General features: G+C 35.7%; 4 protein-coding genes across 5 annotated transcripts; 2 read left to right on the top strand and 2 right to left on the bottom strand.

Annotated features, from left to right (window-relative positions):
• Positions 1 to 2,024: 2,024 nt before the first annotated feature.
• Positions 2,025 to 2,813, bottom strand: LOC132783981 (cytochrome b-c1 complex subunit 6, mitochondrial). 2 transcript variants are annotated; one of them, XM_060789319.1, is made up of 3 exons: positions 2,706 to 2,813; positions 2,405 to 2,502; positions 2,025 to 2,334 (listed from the first exon to the last, which is right to left on the bottom strand). In XM_060789319.1, the coding sequence occupies exons 1-3, from the start codon at positions 2,773 to 2,775 to the stop codon at positions 2,161 to 2,163; spliced, it is 342 nt and encodes a 113-aa protein (XP_060645302.1). In that variant the 5' UTR covers positions 2,776 to 2,813; the 3' UTR covers positions 2,025 to 2,160. The 2 variants fall into 2 exon arrangements, with proteins under 2 accessions (XP_060645302.1, XP_060645303.1); XM_060789320.1 differs by having other exon boundaries at positions 2,647 to 2,753.
• A 356-nt stretch (positions 2,814 to 3,169) lies between these two features.
• LOC132783978 (histone-lysine N-methyltransferase SETD1) lies at positions 3,170 to 9,598 on the top strand. The gene is given in 8 exon segments (XM_060789316.1): positions 3,170 to 3,453; positions 3,565 to 3,930; positions 3,996 to 4,245; positions 4,313 to 7,752; positions 7,754 to 8,092; positions 8,154 to 8,310; positions 8,312 to 8,788; positions 8,861 to 9,598. Coding segments are annotated over 7 exon segments (5,154 nt in total). The 5' UTR covers positions 3,170 to 3,453; positions 3,565 to 3,613; the 3' UTR covers positions 9,035 to 9,598.
• A 27-nt stretch (positions 9,599 to 9,625) lies between these two features.
• Positions 9,626 to 10,318, bottom strand: LOC132783980 (mediator of RNA polymerase II transcription subunit 21). Its single transcript, XM_060789318.1, has 2 exons — positions 10,179 to 10,318; positions 9,626 to 10,121 (listed from the first exon to the last, which is right to left on the bottom strand). The coding sequence occupies exons 1-2, from the start codon at positions 10,218 to 10,220 to the stop codon at positions 9,735 to 9,737; spliced, it is 429 nt and encodes a 142-aa protein (XP_060645301.1). The 5' UTR covers positions 10,221 to 10,318; the 3' UTR covers positions 9,626 to 9,734.
• Positions 10,319 to 13,232: 2,914 nt separating this feature from the next.
• On the top strand, positions 13,233 to 15,871 carry LOC132783979 (uncharacterized). Its single transcript, XM_060789317.1, has 4 exons — positions 13,233 to 13,487; positions 14,113 to 14,509; positions 14,575 to 14,747; positions 14,825 to 15,871. Exons 2-4 carry the CDS (start codon positions 14,121 to 14,123, stop codon positions 15,400 to 15,402), a joined length of 1,140 nt encoding a protein of 379 aa, XP_060645300.1. The 5' UTR covers positions 13,233 to 13,487; positions 14,113 to 14,120; the 3' UTR covers positions 15,403 to 15,871.
• Positions 15,872 to 17,560: the final 1,689 nt, after the last annotated feature.

The raw sequence follows: 17,560 nt of genomic DNA on the forward strand, positions 1-17,560 counted from the left end.
TGAAACTAAAGTGTAAGAAATTGAAGAAAATGCAGAGACATAAGAAAATGTATAAAAAAAAAATCGTAAATCGGAAATAAGTAGAGTCAATTGATGAATAATAAACAGAAAATTTATATACTTATAATTTTTAAATGCCATCAGTGTCGCATAATTTAATAAATTAATAATTTTCGGTTGATTGCCCTTGATATTTTTCTTCTTCCTGTCTGTGTTTGTTTAATTTTTACCCAGCAGCATTGGTGTATACACTTGCATCATAGAACTGTATTATTGAAACAGATGCACCTGGTCTAAAAAGAGTAAAATAAGCGGTTTGTGGTTTGGCCATGAATTTTTATTTTTCACCACTTCCGTACCAAATTTAGGTCTCTAGAAACGGTTACTTTAAAATTTTTAGAGTATGCGAAATACGTACGTAGATTTTTCGCAGGTTATTAATTTATCTGGTAAAAGTGCATTATGGATATCAGCTTTTTAACAAAAATACCAAAGTATGTCAGCATTCTAACTTATAATTGCAGAAATTATGAATAAATCGGTCTGTATAGGCATAGTATTAACTCGAGTAACATAAAAAAGTTAATGTCTGTAATCAAATAACCACTCACATCAAGATCACGTTTAGCGACACGAGCTCAACGACAACCGACCCGTCTAAATTTGTATATAACTGTGCACTCGATTACAGCTTACTGCCAAAAATTAACATATGTGCGTAGGTATAATATACTCAATTTTCCAGCTTTGCTACGCATTCAACTTGAAATATGCAACGCCAGGAAAATGCTCCTCAAGTTGGAAGGTTAGATTGCGACTGATGAAATAATCTTGTGTTCCAAACCGTCTTATCCAAGATAGTCGAGCTCGCTCAACTGTGAGATACCCGCTACCCATTTTTAATAAAAGCAAAATGTTACGGTAGTATTCTCAAAATATACCGAAAATACAGTAAAGCGATTTCCTACAAAAATTTTGCAAAAAGTTTTTATAATTTAAATTATATTTTTTGTTTGCACTTTGTACTAAGGCAAAACAAACAAGTAAGAAAGCTACAGTCGAGTGTACTCGACTGTGAGATACCCGCTACCCATTTTGAATAAAAGCAATATATTTTGCGGTATTATTCTCAAAATATACCAAATATACTGTCAAAATACTAAAAATATACCAAATGGTATTTGTGGTATATCGATATAGTACCGCATTCAAAATATACCATAGACGGCACAATATAGCAGATTGTCGGCCAAACCAACTCAGACCCTAGTAAGTAGGCGTTTTTACCCATACAAAAGTATTTCTTTAATTACTTCCACAATTTTTATCTGATCGCAACCAAATTTTCAGGAATCATAACTACTATAGTAATTATAGTATATACCAAAATTCACTCTAGCTTGAAATTTACGCTTGTTATTCGATTTTTTTGATTTACAGGGGCGGAAGTGGGCGTGGCAAAAATTTGAAACAAACTTGATCTGCGTGCAAACATAACCAATGCTGTCGAAAAAAAATTATAGCTCTATCTTTTATAGTCTCTGAGATCTAGGTGTTCATACGGACAGACACACAGACGGACAGACGGACATGGCTATATCGTCTTGGCTGTTGACGCTGATCAAGAATATATATACTTTATAGGGTCGGAGATGCCTCGTTCTACCTGTTACATACATTTCCTGCCGGCACAAAGTTATAATGCCCTTCTACCCTATGGGTAGCGGGTATAAAAATGTAGTGTAGTGCTTTACAGTAATTTCAATCTTTTAAATAAAGAAATTTTTTTATTTGACTAGCTTGGCTGACAGATGTTTGTAGCAGGCAGGAGCGTTCTCCGACCCTGTGCAAACAATTGTTAACACATTCCTTTTCATCCGATGTTGATCTCTATTAGTTTTCATTCATGCTTAAAAAACTGACGATAAGTTCCTCCTAAATTACGTTGGAGTTTTGCCATCTTAAGTTTAAGTTTAATTTGCGATGCAAGACCGACTTCAAATTGGTTCAATGAATAATAAGAATTAAACGAAAAATGGTTATATTGCTTAGTAGATATTTCCTAATGTACAACCGACCAAAACAAAAATTGGTTAACCGATAGCAGTAACAATTTTACTCATTAAAATGAATACATAAGTATGTATATGTATTGTTTATCTACTTCAGCTTGCTGAAAAGACTGTGCGCCACACAATGATCCAACTCGGCGACATAGTCGAAAAGTTCCTCAACACAGGTTTCTGTTGTTTTTGAGCGGCCGTTCACGCGATCATTGCATTCCTGGTATTTGTTGTACAAGGATTCAATGTGACCCTTAGTTTGGCAAGATTCCTATGCAAAAACAAAAGTGGTGAAAATTGAAAATTAAATTAGTTCACCGTCTGCCCAAATAAGTACTTACTCTAAGCGCACTTTGCGGGTCAACTAATTCCGCTTCCTCGTCATCTGCCCTCACAACGGGAAGTCCGAAAGATTTCCAGAACGCCATTTTCTTGTCAGCTGCAAATGTAATTTATATTAATACTCTAGGCAAATTCGAATGTACTGTTTTATTATGCGTACAAATACGCATGTGTAAGTTTATAATTTTTGACATTTAAGGATAAGAAGATAAATAAAAATGTTAATAAAAGCAATGCAAACCGTAATGACATGTTAGAAAATGCGGACTATTAAGAAATTAAGGAGAAACAAATTAAAACCTTTAGTGAATAGTAGCTGTGATGCAACCACGACGGATCGAATACTAGTAGCGTTGCCAGACAGTAGCATTTGCAATAATAGGCACTTTTCCCAAGCCAATCATTTTAGCACGCCGTCATTAGACGATTACAAACAACGATATTTACAGAAACTTAAAAATAATCTAATACAAAACAAATTGTTTACTAAACTGTGCTAAACATCTACTAAAATAAAAGAGATGCAAATTTACGATATACCGGTATACTAAAATAAATCTCATGGTGGTATTAACTTTAATTTTGTTTACATAATTTTTGTTTTTATTATTATTATTTTTTTTAACTTTGATGCATAACTTAAGTGAAGAATATACTTTTTTACCCTCAATTTTTTTTTAAATACAACAATAAAATATTACTAGGTAGGCACTGTATATTAGGTAGACTTGTTTAATAAAAACAGTATATTGAAACATCTAAAGACGGTCACACTGATTAGACCTCGTTTTTTCTGTGTATTTTTTATTGGACTGACAAAGTGCTTTATATGTTATAATTTGGGATTTCTTAAATCTTTTGATGGCATAATTACAATGAGCGTTGTTTAGGATTTCCAAACGATTTCCAACAATTGGAATGTCGCAATCTTTAGAAGGAAACTGAAATAACTTGATTTTATATCACCGCATGCATCTTTCTTCAATACACACATACTGTGTCCATAGTGTGTGTCGTCCGCCAACATCGTCTTCAGTCTTTAACAAAAGTAAGTGTAGAATTGTCTGGAGCGTTGATTTGATTTACTCAATTCAATTGTGCACAGTAAACGTTTGGTTCGCTTAGAAATGCAATTACAACATTTTTTTTCTATCTGTAGGAACACTTTCGATACATTTCGTAAACGTGGCCAACAGAACAACTAAGCTATGGACTCCAGTAACAATACCTTGTATTTCACGAACGGAGAGCGAGAGCGGGAGCCTACGTCTGGTGATCAGCAGACACAAGTTGGTATTCAAGGCTATAGGGATGCTGGCGGGACTGGATTTCAGACACGAATGCATCGCAACTTTAAACTCCTGGCGGATCCACAACTTCTAAAATGTGGCTCTAAACTATATCGCTACGATGGTATGGTTCCTGGAGATCCCACTTATCCGACAATCACTCCCCGAGATCCTCGGAATCCTCTTATTCGGATTAGAGCTAAGCCCGTCGAGCCCATAATGTTGATTGTACCACGGTATTTATTAACAGTTGCAACTTTTCACTTTTTTCCGTCATCTAATTTTATAATGTTGTTCACAGCTTTGTAATAGATGCGGATTATGTTGGCCAGCCACCAGCTATTGAAGTGACGGTAATCAATCTCAACGATAATATCGATAAACAGTTTCTGTCCAGCCTTTTAGATAAATGCGGATCCACCGATGAAATCATTATATATCATCATCCGACTACAAACAAGCATTTGGGCATCGCACGAATTGTTTTTGAGAGCACTAAGGGAGCTCGACAATTTGTCGAGAAATACAATCAAAAGTCGGTGATGGGAAAAGTAAGTTTTGCAGAATTCAGTTAGGCGCATCATTTATGAACTATCCCCATTTCTCACCAACACACAGATATTAAATGTATTCTGCGATCCATTTGGCGCTATCTTGAAGAAATCGATTGAAAATTTAACGAATCCTCCCAACAATCAAACAAGGTCTCACATTGACGCAACACAAGCTGTTTTATCATCAAAGGAACTTGAATATGTTGAGAAGAACGATGCAAATGTTATATGTGGAAGTAGCTACAATGCATTTAAAAGGAATGATGGTTTCGCAGGTGAAATCGATGGAGATCAGCGACATAGGGATCGGGAACGAGAACGATTGTTCAACGATCGCACATTACATTCCGTAGATAGAGCTTATGACCGAGAACGTGTTATACGAACTGCGAATAAATATAGCAGCAGTTCGCGTCATGGTCGACATTTCTTTGCTAGACGGTCACGTGAACGAAGTCCAGAGTCATCAAGCGGCAGGGAACGATTATACAAAAGAGACAAAGAGAGAGATCGTGAACGGGAACGAGACGCAAGGACATACGATTATTCTCGATCAAAGGGACGGGATAAGTTTCGAGATCACAATAGATCGAGAGATCGGTCGAGGGATCGAATGCGGGAGAGAAGAGATCATCGCTTAAGTTCATCAAAGGAATGTGATTACCGCGAACGAGATCGTGATCGATCTTTCGGTATTGAAGGCGAAAAGGATCGCAATAAACGCTACGCAAGTAGTGAATTTACAGAAGATACAAATAGCGCCTACAAGAATCAACACTATTATTCTAGCATTTCGGCATCAAATTCAATCGCGTCTGATAATTATGGATATAGTCAATATTGTTTCGCTTTACCTGACAACAATCAATCATGGACAAGCTCGATGACGATGAGAAGATGGCCCTTGGCACCCCAGCCAGATTCAAATCCTGCGCCGCCACCTCCTCCACCCCCGGAGGAAGAAGAGAATTGGGATGAACCACTGCCGCAGCCATCACAAGCGTTGTCACTCTCATTTCACACAAAGGAAAACTCATATTCATCGGAGTCGGATGTTATAAAATCTATGTCTCCAAAACGTTTAAATAACACTACAACAACTCACAATCAAGAGACATTAGGGGAATCCGATGTAAATACAGAAAACGTCGATTTGGACACGCGCATTGCTTTGATATTCAAAGGGAAGACCTTCGGAAATGCACCACCATTTCTTCAAATGGATAGCAGTGATTCTGAAACGGATAAAACAAAAGTTGAAGAACAAATTGAGGCTGTGGAGTCACAGCAGTGTGATTCGAATAGTTCACACACAAAAACCAAAAAGATTTTTGAGAAAAATGTGACGGTTCTGCAGAATGGCGCTAGTGATATATCGAGTGACGACGATATTTTGATTAAAAAGGATATAGTAGTTGTTAAAACTGTCATACATAAATCTGAAGGGAACGTTGATAATAATGATGATAATATGTCGTTGTCCAGCTTATCGTCGCACGAGGAGACTACAAAGAAGCCAACAGAAGAACCAACAAATCAGCTAAATACTAAAGTAATGCTTGCTGTTGGATACACTGAAGCAAATTCAAATCAGAACGATTGTAGTTATTATCACCATTCCGCATATGGAGGATATGGACATTACCCAACTGCGTCGGGATTAACTGGCAAGTATTTCTCAAATACGGCCGCTTACATGCAATCATCATCATACCTACCTGGAGTAGTAAGTACTGCTGATGCCTTTCATTTAGATCCCTATGTGCAATCTTATGGTTATACGCATCCGGATCAAAATGATGAATTCAAACAAAATGTGAAAAAAGTCACGAATTTCATAGTAGAGGAGCTCAAGCAAATCCTAAAGAGAGATGTAAACAAGCGTATGATTGAAATGACGGCTTTTAAAAATTTCGAATCTTGGTGGGATGATAAAACAGAGAAAGCGCGTTCAAAACTCTTACCAACCACTACAGGTGCTGCTGATTCGGTTACATCTAGTATCACTAATAATCAACTTGACACGCGTGTTGCTAAAGAGAAGCCGCCTAATATAAACACAATAATCAATAATACTCAACGGGAGATACAAGATTATCAATCATTTTCTAGTATTGGTATCCGTGCAGCTATGCCAAAATTGCCATCGTTTCGACGAGTTCCAAAACATCCTAGTCCTGTTCCAGATAAATTGGAAAGAGACCTTAGTGATCAAGAAGAAATGGTCCAACGATCTGATTCCGAAAAAGAGGATTCAAATATTGGCAATTCTGATGGTCAAAATATGAATTTAAAAGGGCGAACTTTGCAAAGAAATTCGAATAAATTGCGCTTGTCGCAATCCAGTATTCGTTTGAAGAGAAAAGGAAGTGCCTCAAGTTTTTTTTCATCATCCACATCATCGTCATCAAATAGCGATGCTGAAAATGATGTGGACGAAATTGCTGGCGGCACTGAAATCGATAGAAGCAGCGATGATGAAAGCTTCGATGATGATTTTCCATCATTATCCCATTCAAATGAAAGAGACAAACTATCAAAAAAGCGTATCCAAAATTTAAAAAATGTCGACGGCAATTTGCAAAATGATTATTCCGACTCAGATGAAGATAATAACCAATCCAATAATCGAATTCAAGCTGCAAAGCGAAGTCGAATGAAAAAAATTGATATATATTCCGACACCGATGATGATGAAAATGATCCAAATGCGGAAAAACAACGATTAATTACTTCCGTATCGAATGTAATGTCAGCCATACCATCAGATCTTGAAGATATTAGCAAAGATAGTTGTTTTGGCATCGATGAAATTGCCATAGCCAGCAAGACCGATGATAAAATAGATAATGAGTTCCGTCGCTCACCTACTCCAGTTCCACCACCCGATTACAACGAGGAAACCATACCAAACTCGAACGCTATATCCGCACAAGCACAAAAACCTCTTTTTGAATACGATCGTATTTATAGTGACAGTGAGGAAGAACGCGAATATCAAGAGAAAAGGCGCAGAAACACAGAGTATATGGCACAAATCGAAAGAGAATTTTTAGAAGAGCAAAAGAAAAATGCTAAGGATCAAAATCCTCCCTCGTTAAGTATGGATCTAAAACTTGAGGTTGACATGAAGATGTCATCAATGGAAATGCCTCCAACACCAGATATTTCGAAACTACCTCCAACACCAGGAGCGAAATTAAAAATAGATTTGGAAGACGATGTATTGACAATCTATACAAAGAAGCTGCGAGATACTGATACTGACAAAAACTGCGATAGCTTGTGTAGACAAGACCATATAAGAAATGCTGAACTCGACAGTGAAAACGGAACTAAAGATTTAAATTCAGCTCAATCGAAAAGTTTGCAACATATAAATGGCAAACAATCACCTGCTTCTTCTTCGGACAGTGGCTCGAGTCAAGCTTCTCAGGCCAGTCAAGTTGCTCTTGAGCATTGTTATTCATTACCACCTCAAGCACAAACCGACTCAGCCCGTAATGTTGAAGCCAAGATTAAAAAAGGCAGAAGTTACAGCCCAGATTTCGCGGCCAGGTCCAGGAAGGCCACGTAAAGACTCTGCTCGTGCTCAAAGAAAAAGGAAGGAAATTACAGGGCGACAAACGAATAAAAAGGTGGATAAGGATGGCAGTATGAAAACAACACTTTCTGACTTGGCCCGTCAAACTGCCAAGTTTGTGCCATGTGAAATGTTTAAAACGCGAGATCAAAATGACGAGATGGTCATATTGTACACATTCCTCACAAAAGGCATAGATTTTGAGGATATTAAATACATCAAAATGAGTTACAGTGAGCATTTGCAAAAGGAACCATACGCGTAAGTGTTTTTATTACTGTTTTTAGCACAAATAATCAGAACTTCTCATTTTCAATTTCAGTACCTTTTTAAACAATACTCATTGGGTCAATCATTGTAGTACGGACAGAGCCTTCTGGCCACCTCCAAACAAGAAACGTCGGAAAGAAGATGAACTAATGCGCCACAAAACTGGATGTGCTCGTACTGAAGGCTTCTATAAGTTGGACGTACGAGAAAAAAGCTAAACACAAATATCATCATACTAAGGCAAACACATATGATTCTCAAAATGATGATCGTTGCGACGAGCCAACGGCGTTAACGAATCATCACCACAATAAATTGATATCAAAAATGCAAGGAATTTCACGTGAAGCACGCTCAAATCAAAGACGTCTATTGACGGCTTTTGGATCAATGGGCGAGTCTGAGCTGTTAAAATTCAATCAACTAAAATTCCGTAAAAAACAACTTAAATTTGCCAAATCGGCTATTCATGACTGGGGTTTATTTGCCATGGAACCGATAGCTGCTGATGAAATGGTCATTGAATACGTAGGTCAAATGATTCGTCCAGTTGTTGCTGATCTTAGAGAGACCAAATACGAAGCGATTGGCATTGGCAGTTCATATTTATTCCGAATTGATATGGAAACTATTATCGATGCCACAAAATGCGGAAATTTAGCAAGATTTATAAATCACAGCTGCAATGTAAGTATCCGGCATACTCATCAAATCAAAAATAATTTAATTACCAACATTTTTTTTTGTTTTGGATTTCAGCCAAACTGTTACGCTAAAGTCATTACTATAGAGTCTGAAAAAAAAATAGTTATATATTCAAAGCAACCCATTGGAATCAATGAAGAAATTACGTATGACTACAAATTTCCATTGGAGGAGGAAAAAATCCCTTGTTTATGTGGTGCTCAAGGGTGTAGGGGTACACTTAACTAAGACTAATTACAGAGTATATTAATCATTTTGTTGGTTGCGATATTATTATTAAATATGTACCATTACATATAATACAATTTTTTATTTTTTAAAAACTAAATGAAAATTTGTGTATCTAATTCACTACCACAAGAACTAAACGATTCACTTCGTCGAAATAGTGTATCACTTTTATTTGTAATGCTTCGTTCACAATATAATAAGTTTTTCGGACCTTTCCAAATATTTATTGTAATAGTATTCCTTGTGGCTTGTACATATGCTAATATAGATTATTATTATATATTAAAATTTATAATTTACCATAAAATGCCCATAATCTGTATATTGTTAAGTTAAATAAACAAAATTCTGTACATTATTACTATGAAAAATCAATATTCTTATATTATTATTTTTTAGCTGCAAGTTACGGAGATTCATTTGCGACACTACATTTACTAGTTATCCCAGATTTGCAGCTGCACGCATGGGTACCAAACGTTAGTGTCGCATATAAGACTAGCACATTATACTATATATTGAATCGTATTCACTCAGTCTTGATGTTTTAGGGATTTTATATTTTTTGAGAAAAATTACATTTGATGATGAGAATGACAACCCATTAAAGTTATATTTTGAATGTTTTGTGTTAATGTCTTACATGTTTTAAAACAATTAAGAATTTAATTAGACAATTAAAATATATATCAAATGTTTATTGCGAACTAGGCTTCAATGTAATTTGCATATCTAATTGGGCCTGCGCAATGTCTCCCAAGGCACTCTGGATTTTTTCAAGCAAAAGTTCTCCCTTTGAAACGACATGCTCAAGTTGTTCAGCCGTTTCTTGGTTTTCAATTTCTAGCCGTTTAAGACTTGAGTTTTGCAGTTCGATTGAACTGTCTTCATTAGGTAAAGACTCAATTAGCGTATCAATGTCCTTAGCACAACGCGCAATCAGTTGAGCAAAAAGTTGCGCGTAATCCTCCTGTGGTGAGTTTTGAATTGGCGTCTGGGAGCCTGTTCTATCAAAATTTGCAAATTTGCTCGGGTACGAAGTTTGTTGAATGACACCAATAGCATTGCAAAAGTGCTCAGCTTGCTAAATTAAAAAACAGCACGTTTTACAAACACTTATTGTTTTAAATGTATTACATACTTGGTTTACAGTATCTTGCAATTGGGTTAGTCTGTCCGCCATCACTAATCACCTTACTTTCAACTACTATGAATTGTAAATAAAAGTTCTCTGCTAAATGCAGAGTTCGTGCTATCGAGAGTATCGATTGTTATCTATTTAAGTTAGAGTTGATGTTTTCAGACTTTACCGATAGTTACTTTCTGTATATTTGTGTTTACACCTTTCTTTCACCATTAACATTAAAATTAAAATAAATTATAAGAATAAATTGTTTCACATTTAATATAATAATTACAAATTTAATTATTATTCACAATTCTCATAAGTTTCAGAATTGTTTAGTTCCGCAGTTCCCAGCACAAAAAAATATGTTAGACGTATCGATACTCCTATGGAATGTATGAGGAGCAGTTCCATAAGCGAAAAGATGGACAACCTACTATATAAAATAAAAAAAAATGTCAATAGTGTCGATAGTGCAATCGTGGCCATATATTTTTGTTTCTACCATTTCCGTGCCAACTTTATAGCTGTTTACACTGGAACCTTCCGCCGCATCATTCCATAAGCGGCTGTGAGTACGAGAGGGACCGGTATTCGAGCTGCATCATTGATCATTTGGCAATGATTCAGAAAATGTAGCCGTATTTTGGCTAATATTTTGGTATATTTATCGACATAGAGCAATATCGATAATCAGTTAGTATTTCATTTGCAAATTTTGGCGCCTTAAAATTATTTAAAATTGTTGGGCAATTCTTAAAAAAAAGTCAAAGTCGTAAAAATTAAAGGAAATAGACATAAGAAAATATTTAAAGAAATTAGCCAAGACAATCAAATAGGCCACTTTGTATAAAAACACGATCGTTGCAGAGCGAGTTGCTTATTATAATGTAAAACGGAAATAAGTAGAGTCAATTGATGAATAATAAATAAAATTGATATATACTTTTACTTCGATTCATTTTGTTTCCTTCTTGTTCATAGGCTGTTTGGTAGACATATTTTAATAATGAAAAAGATACTTTCGCTTGATATAGAAAACGATTTTACCACAATCATCACAATTATGTCGTTTAGACCACTTGAGTGCATACTGTGTACATATGTACATATATTAAGTACATAGAAATAAGTAAGAAGGAGACTTGAGGGCATAGAATGTTGATATAGCAAGAAAGCTACAGCCTACTTTGCTCGGCAGTGAAATACCCGCTTCTCAATTTGAATAAAACCAAAACAATGCGATAGCGATATTATCGTTAAAATTTACCAAATAAATATACTGCTGTATAACTACTAGATTTAATTATCAGTATTCTACCACATTCTAAATATATCATAGAGTACAAATATATACCAAAGCATTAAAGATTCGACAGCTGCAACCGTTTTTGCTGTAAATCATTATTTCGTGAATAACAACCACATTTTCAGCAATCTTAAAGACTCGAATTATTATTGTATATACTAGAAACATACCATTGATATTACCTTTATTTTTAAATACCATATTATAATTATTTCTGATTTGGACGATATAAATCAATTTTTATTTTCTTAAAAAAAAAGTCAACAATGCGGTTTTTAATATTTAGCTAATAATAACTAATAACAAACATGATTTATACATTTTCAAAACCAAAAAAATTAATGACTGGGGTTTTTGCAGGATTTTCCTCAATCTCTGCAGAAAATTCGATGAATATTGTTCATAGATCTCCACAATATAACTTCTAGATGCGAGTGTTACCTAAGATTTTTGTGTGCTCGACTGTGAGATACCCGCTACTCAAAAGCAAAATATTCTGGTATTATTTTCAAAATATGTATACAGAAAATACTACAAAATACTAAAAAAATATACCAAACGCCATATTTGTTATATCGAAATAGTACCACATTCAAAATATACCATAGACGGCACAATATACCAGATTGTCGGCCAAAGACTCAGACCCCTACTAAGTAGGCGTGTTTGCCATACAAAAGTATTTCTTTAATAACTTCGACAATTTTTATCTGATCGCAACCAAATTCCAGGAATCATAAATACTATAGTTGCTATTGTATATACCAGCTCTAGCTTTAAAATTATGCTTGTTACTCGATTTTTTTGATTTGCGGGGGCGGAAGTGGGCGTGGTAAAAATTATAGCTCTATCTCTTATAGTCTCTAAAATCTAGGTGTTCATATGGACATGTCTAGATCATCTCGGCTATTGATCCTGATCAAGAATATATATACTTTATAGGGTCGGAGATGCCTCCTTCTACCTGTTACATACAGGTAACACAAAGTTATAATACCCTTCTACCCTATGGGTAGTGGGTATAATTATAACTCCATCTCCTATATATTCTGAGATCCAGTATTTCATTCGGCCGGACGGATAATCCGGCGGACGGAGATGGCTAAATCTTCTCGGCTGTTAACGCTGATGAAGAGATACATACATACATATGTATACACTTTATGAGATTGGATATGACTCCTTCTGCCTGTTACATACTGGAGGCTACCTATGGGAAGCGGGTATACAAAATGTGCTAAGGGTTTAATCCCAAGTCTGCGACTGTATTCTGTTCCATTCGGTTTATTCAATTACTATGTTCTCTTCTGTTTTTATTATATGTGTTTGACTATTACTTGGCAACTGTCTTAACTTATTTTTATCAAGGCACAATATTTCTAATAAAAATAAAACTTTTTTTTTTTTTAATTGCCAAATAATATGTATGACTAAAATAGGAGATGTTATGTCGGCCATATTAAAAGTTACCTAAGCCCAGCTCTTTTGGAAGCGCAAAGTAGATGATTATTTAACTTTTCGTTCCTTCCTTGGGCTTGCAACCATGACCACTCTCAATATGATGCACACACTCTGAGTGCATGTGAAGATAGTTTCGTATGTATGTACATATGTATATGTACGTATGTACAACTTTCTAGCTCACTCATTCAGCCGAGCGTCACAATGCTCTTCAGCAGTTATAAAAATTTCTCCAAACCAGTTCAACAGCTCCAAGAGCCAAAAAAATTATTTGAAACTCATACGCTTGACTCCCAACTTGCTTAGTATTGGTTTGTGCTTCGAGGTCTGAAGACGAAAAATGAATTTTGTGAAATGTGATAACTCCAGTTAATTAAGATCTGGGTAGTGAAAGTCAAATTTGTTGAACTGATCTACTTTGTATTAAGCGGCTGGTGGTGCCTACCAAACATTTTGATATCCCAATTTATGAAATACTAGCAAAAGCATCTTCAAGAATTGGGAGATTTTACAGCTCTATCGAGGTGTTTATTCCAATTGGCTGTTAAAATCGAGTGAGTATCTCTTTTGGGGTTTTTTATGTATGTATGTATGTATAAATTTATGTATGCATACAAATATAACTGCTTAATATGCTCTTTTATTTTATAAAATATATGTGTATGTTAGGTATTCGTGTTCATTTATGTATTTACTTTAAAATTGGAGGATTAAATATTATTATAATATTAGTCATATTTGCATAAAAAAAACATAAATCGTAAGACATAAGTAGATGCAATGTATGCATGTATATACATATGCATAAGTAAATCTACATATGTATGTATGTATACATAGTAGCTTAGGTGAAAGTGAACAATGAAAGCAAAAGTAAATTTTAATAATTTATTATTTTCTTTTGTTTTTGTATCAGTAATACCATCTTTTAATAGGTACATATGTATGTATGTATATCCTCTTTCAATACCAGAAAAAAGGCTTTTTGTTTAGCAGACAGACGGGTTCTTCCATTTGCGGAAATACATTATACGTTTTTAATGTTTGTGTGTTGAACCAGTTTTGTTGAATTTTTGTTTTCATTTGTTCTGAAATGAGTGAATCAACTTTTAAAAATATACACATATAGAAGGATTTAATTATTTCGTAATTATACTGTATATTTTTATTTTTTTATAGTTGTAGGGATGATCGTTCGAGTCCCTTCTCGCAGCATTGACCACATCAGGTCGAAGACACACCTATGTTTTCTCTTATTCCATATTGTTTTCTTAAGCTATAATTGTCTCGTGGATGCTCATGGAAGACTTATAGAACCTCCAAGTCGAGCGTCGGCTTGGCGGTATGGGTTTCAAACACCACCAGATTATAATGATCATGAATTATACTGCGGAGGCTTCACCCGTCAGTGGAAGCGAAATGGTGGGAAATGCGGAGAGTGTGGAGATGCATGGGACTTATCTGAGCCACGACCCCATGAAAATGGAGGTCAATGGGGGCAGGGTGTTATTGTTCGAAGCTATTTTCCAAGCTCAGAAATAGCAATTCGCGTGGAATTGACGGCTAGTCACATGGGGTAAGTAATCATAACAATTTTTCAGATTCAAAAAAAATTTTAAATTTATGAATTATTCTTTGTAGATACTTCGAGTTTAGGTTGTGTCCAAAGCCAAGCGCTAAGCAGTCATGTCTTGATGAAAATTTGCTAGAGATAATTAGCGGCTCACCTCTAGTGCGGAGTACAACAGACTTAGATACTCGATTCTATCCTCGTAATGGCAGTCGCATTTATGAAATTAAAGCTCAATTGCCTGGTATTTTTATCTATTAATACTTACTACGTTCATCATTTATGCCATTTAAATGTGTAAATGTATCTTCTTAATTTTAGAAATCTTATGCAATCAATGTGTTTTGCAATGGCGTTATATAGCCGGAAATAATTGGGGCATTTGTGACGATGGCAATGGAGCAGTTGGTTGCGGTCCCCAAGAAGAGTTTCGATCATGTTCAGATATAGCAATAACTACAGATGCACGTCTTCCAATTCGTCCTGCTCGACCCACCACTCGGATTACTACACATCATCAAAGTCCCAAGAAAGATCAAGTTGATGCTAACAATCTTAGTGTTGGCCCGGAAATCTTCATTACGTGCCTTGCACTAATATTACTTTTTATTGGCATTTTAATATGGGTTGTCTATAAAAATTATCCACATAGGGTTGCAGAATGGAAGCAATTCTTATTAAGAAAGTTATGCAAGAAAGATGAAGTTAATTCGTCTAGAGTTATTCAAAGCCCTACCAATGCCTTTAATACTATATTATCAATCGATGATATTGGAAAATCTAAAGATAACAGCAGGGTGGATCACTTGTCAAACTTACAAATTTCCATTACACCAATTCCACCACCTCGCACAAAACGGGTCACGGTCACACGTGTTAAAGAAAACACAAACATTTAAATACTTCTTTTAGAAATGTTTACCTCTTTTACCTATTAGTATTCCTGTGCATTTTTTTATTTGTAGTTAGTAAAAAACAGTAATTATTGTATACAGCGAATCGATATCATTATTGTACGTCTATGGTATGAATCTGCACTTAAGGCCGATGTCAAGGTGCGCGCGATCAGAAAAACGAGAAAATGGCAAACTTTGATCGCATCGCTTCTCACTTTGACATCTTTCGAGCGATAGCATATGAAAATATGTATGTGCATTGGTTTATCACTCGTTTTCTCCCAGTATTATCGCATCTCTTCTAGCGCGCACTCTGACATGAGCTTAACTTTATTAATTAGAATTTAGTGATAAGTAAGCAAAAAGACTTTTATTTTGTAGAGTTGCTTTTATATAATTTGATTATGTGATGACAAAATATATATAAATATTTAACCAATTAGTTAATAAACGGCTAAGTTATTGACAACGATATGATAAAATGTTATTTATATTGTACTTATTTATATTGAATAGAAATCTTTATTGTATCAGTTTTTCGATTCACGCTAGAATTACAATATCTACGCAAAGGTAAATCAAAAGAAGTTGTTTGGCCAGATTGGACAATACATGCAGATCGATTCGTTTTCAAGAATTATTAAACATTCCAAACGTTGATCATAAATAATTACAACATTTTGCTGTTGAAACTAGGAAGGCTCAAAACTTTGTGAGCAAATGAAACAATGGCTGAAGCTGGCTGCCGTAAAGTCAAATCACAAAAGATATGACACTGGTTGTCTTTGGTACCCGTCAACGGTCTAGCTATAAAGGCAAATATTGATTTATGAACCGAGCGCGGCAATCCCTCGTCGAATGCAGTAACACTCCACAGATGATTATTGGGATCCATACCAAAGTGTGATATGTTTTTCGCGGGATAATGTCGACGAAAAAATTCCTTGCGAGAATTATCTGTTAAGGTAATTCCCTCGGCAGATATCTTGAAATGCACTTCTAAAGGAATTGGTCGTTTTAACTCAGAAAGCATCTGAAAGACAGATTTTTTAACTGCATCATCCCCAGTAAGCGACTCCATTTCACTCTGATACAAGTAGAGTACATTGCTAGCAGCACCTTGCGTCATAAGCTGTTTGTGCTTAAATATAATTTCTTGATTATTAGTTGGCAAAATATCCTGATCGGGGATTACAAGCGAACAAGGTAGAGACATTTGTTTAACAGAGTGTTCATACACGAAAGCGGATAGAGATGAAAATATTGGTTCAGTCCTGCACCCCATTAGATGAACTCCCCTCGTTGTTGGCTCTAATAGGAAATGTCGAACCAGTTCATCCCCATATCCAGGTCCAGTAACCACACCCGGAGGAGGCTTGGCGACACGTAGCACAAGACCAAATGCATTTGGGTATGTTGTTGAATTACGAATAAGAAATGTTCCAGGTGTCACGTTGCGTAATAAATCCACAGCTTCTTCTCTAGAAATATTGGGCTTGTACCAAAATTCAGATGAGTCTTTGGCAAATTTCACTAAATGCGGCTCAACCTCTTTGGTATTAATGGTCTCATCAAGAATGCTCATATCTTGTAAGGGTAATGGATATGGGCTCACGCAGCGTTCAAATCCGTTCGATCTCTGAGCAGTTGGTGCCTCTGAAATTTTTCTTTCAATCAATTGTAGGTTTAAATTACTACCATTGGTAGATATTACTGAATCTGCTGGATCGAATAATTGAACCTGATTTTCTTTTGGATCATACAAAGCTTTTTCATTCACAAATATCATTTTGTTTAGATCTTTTTTATTCTCCACGTTTTGCATCTTTCGCTCCAGAAGCATCTCTTCGAACTCCTCTCGGGTAGGCGTCTTTCGCAGCAATGGACACGATGTAGCTATACTGGGACGTTGACGTCTTTTGGTTATCAAATGACTCCTTGGAGATGCTTCTAGGATATCGTTATCTTCTACAATATCGACTACATGATTTAATTCATTGGTATCGAATCCCAAGGGAACGCTTCCATAGCTAAAAGGTAGTGCATTCTCACGTGCATGGTAGGGAATATTTTCTTGATCTGCATCCGCATGGCCATTGCCCTCAGCAGCTTCCAGCACTACAATCCCATTTAATGGAAAATGTGGTTTTTCATGTACTAA

Source organism: Drosophila nasuta, chromosome 2R, assembly GCF_023558535.2.
Source record: "Drosophila nasuta strain 15112-1781.00 chromosome 2R, ASM2355853v1, whole genome shotgun sequence".
NCBI classification, from domain to species: domain Eukaryota; kingdom Metazoa; phylum Arthropoda; class Insecta; order Diptera; family Drosophilidae; genus Drosophila; species Drosophila nasuta.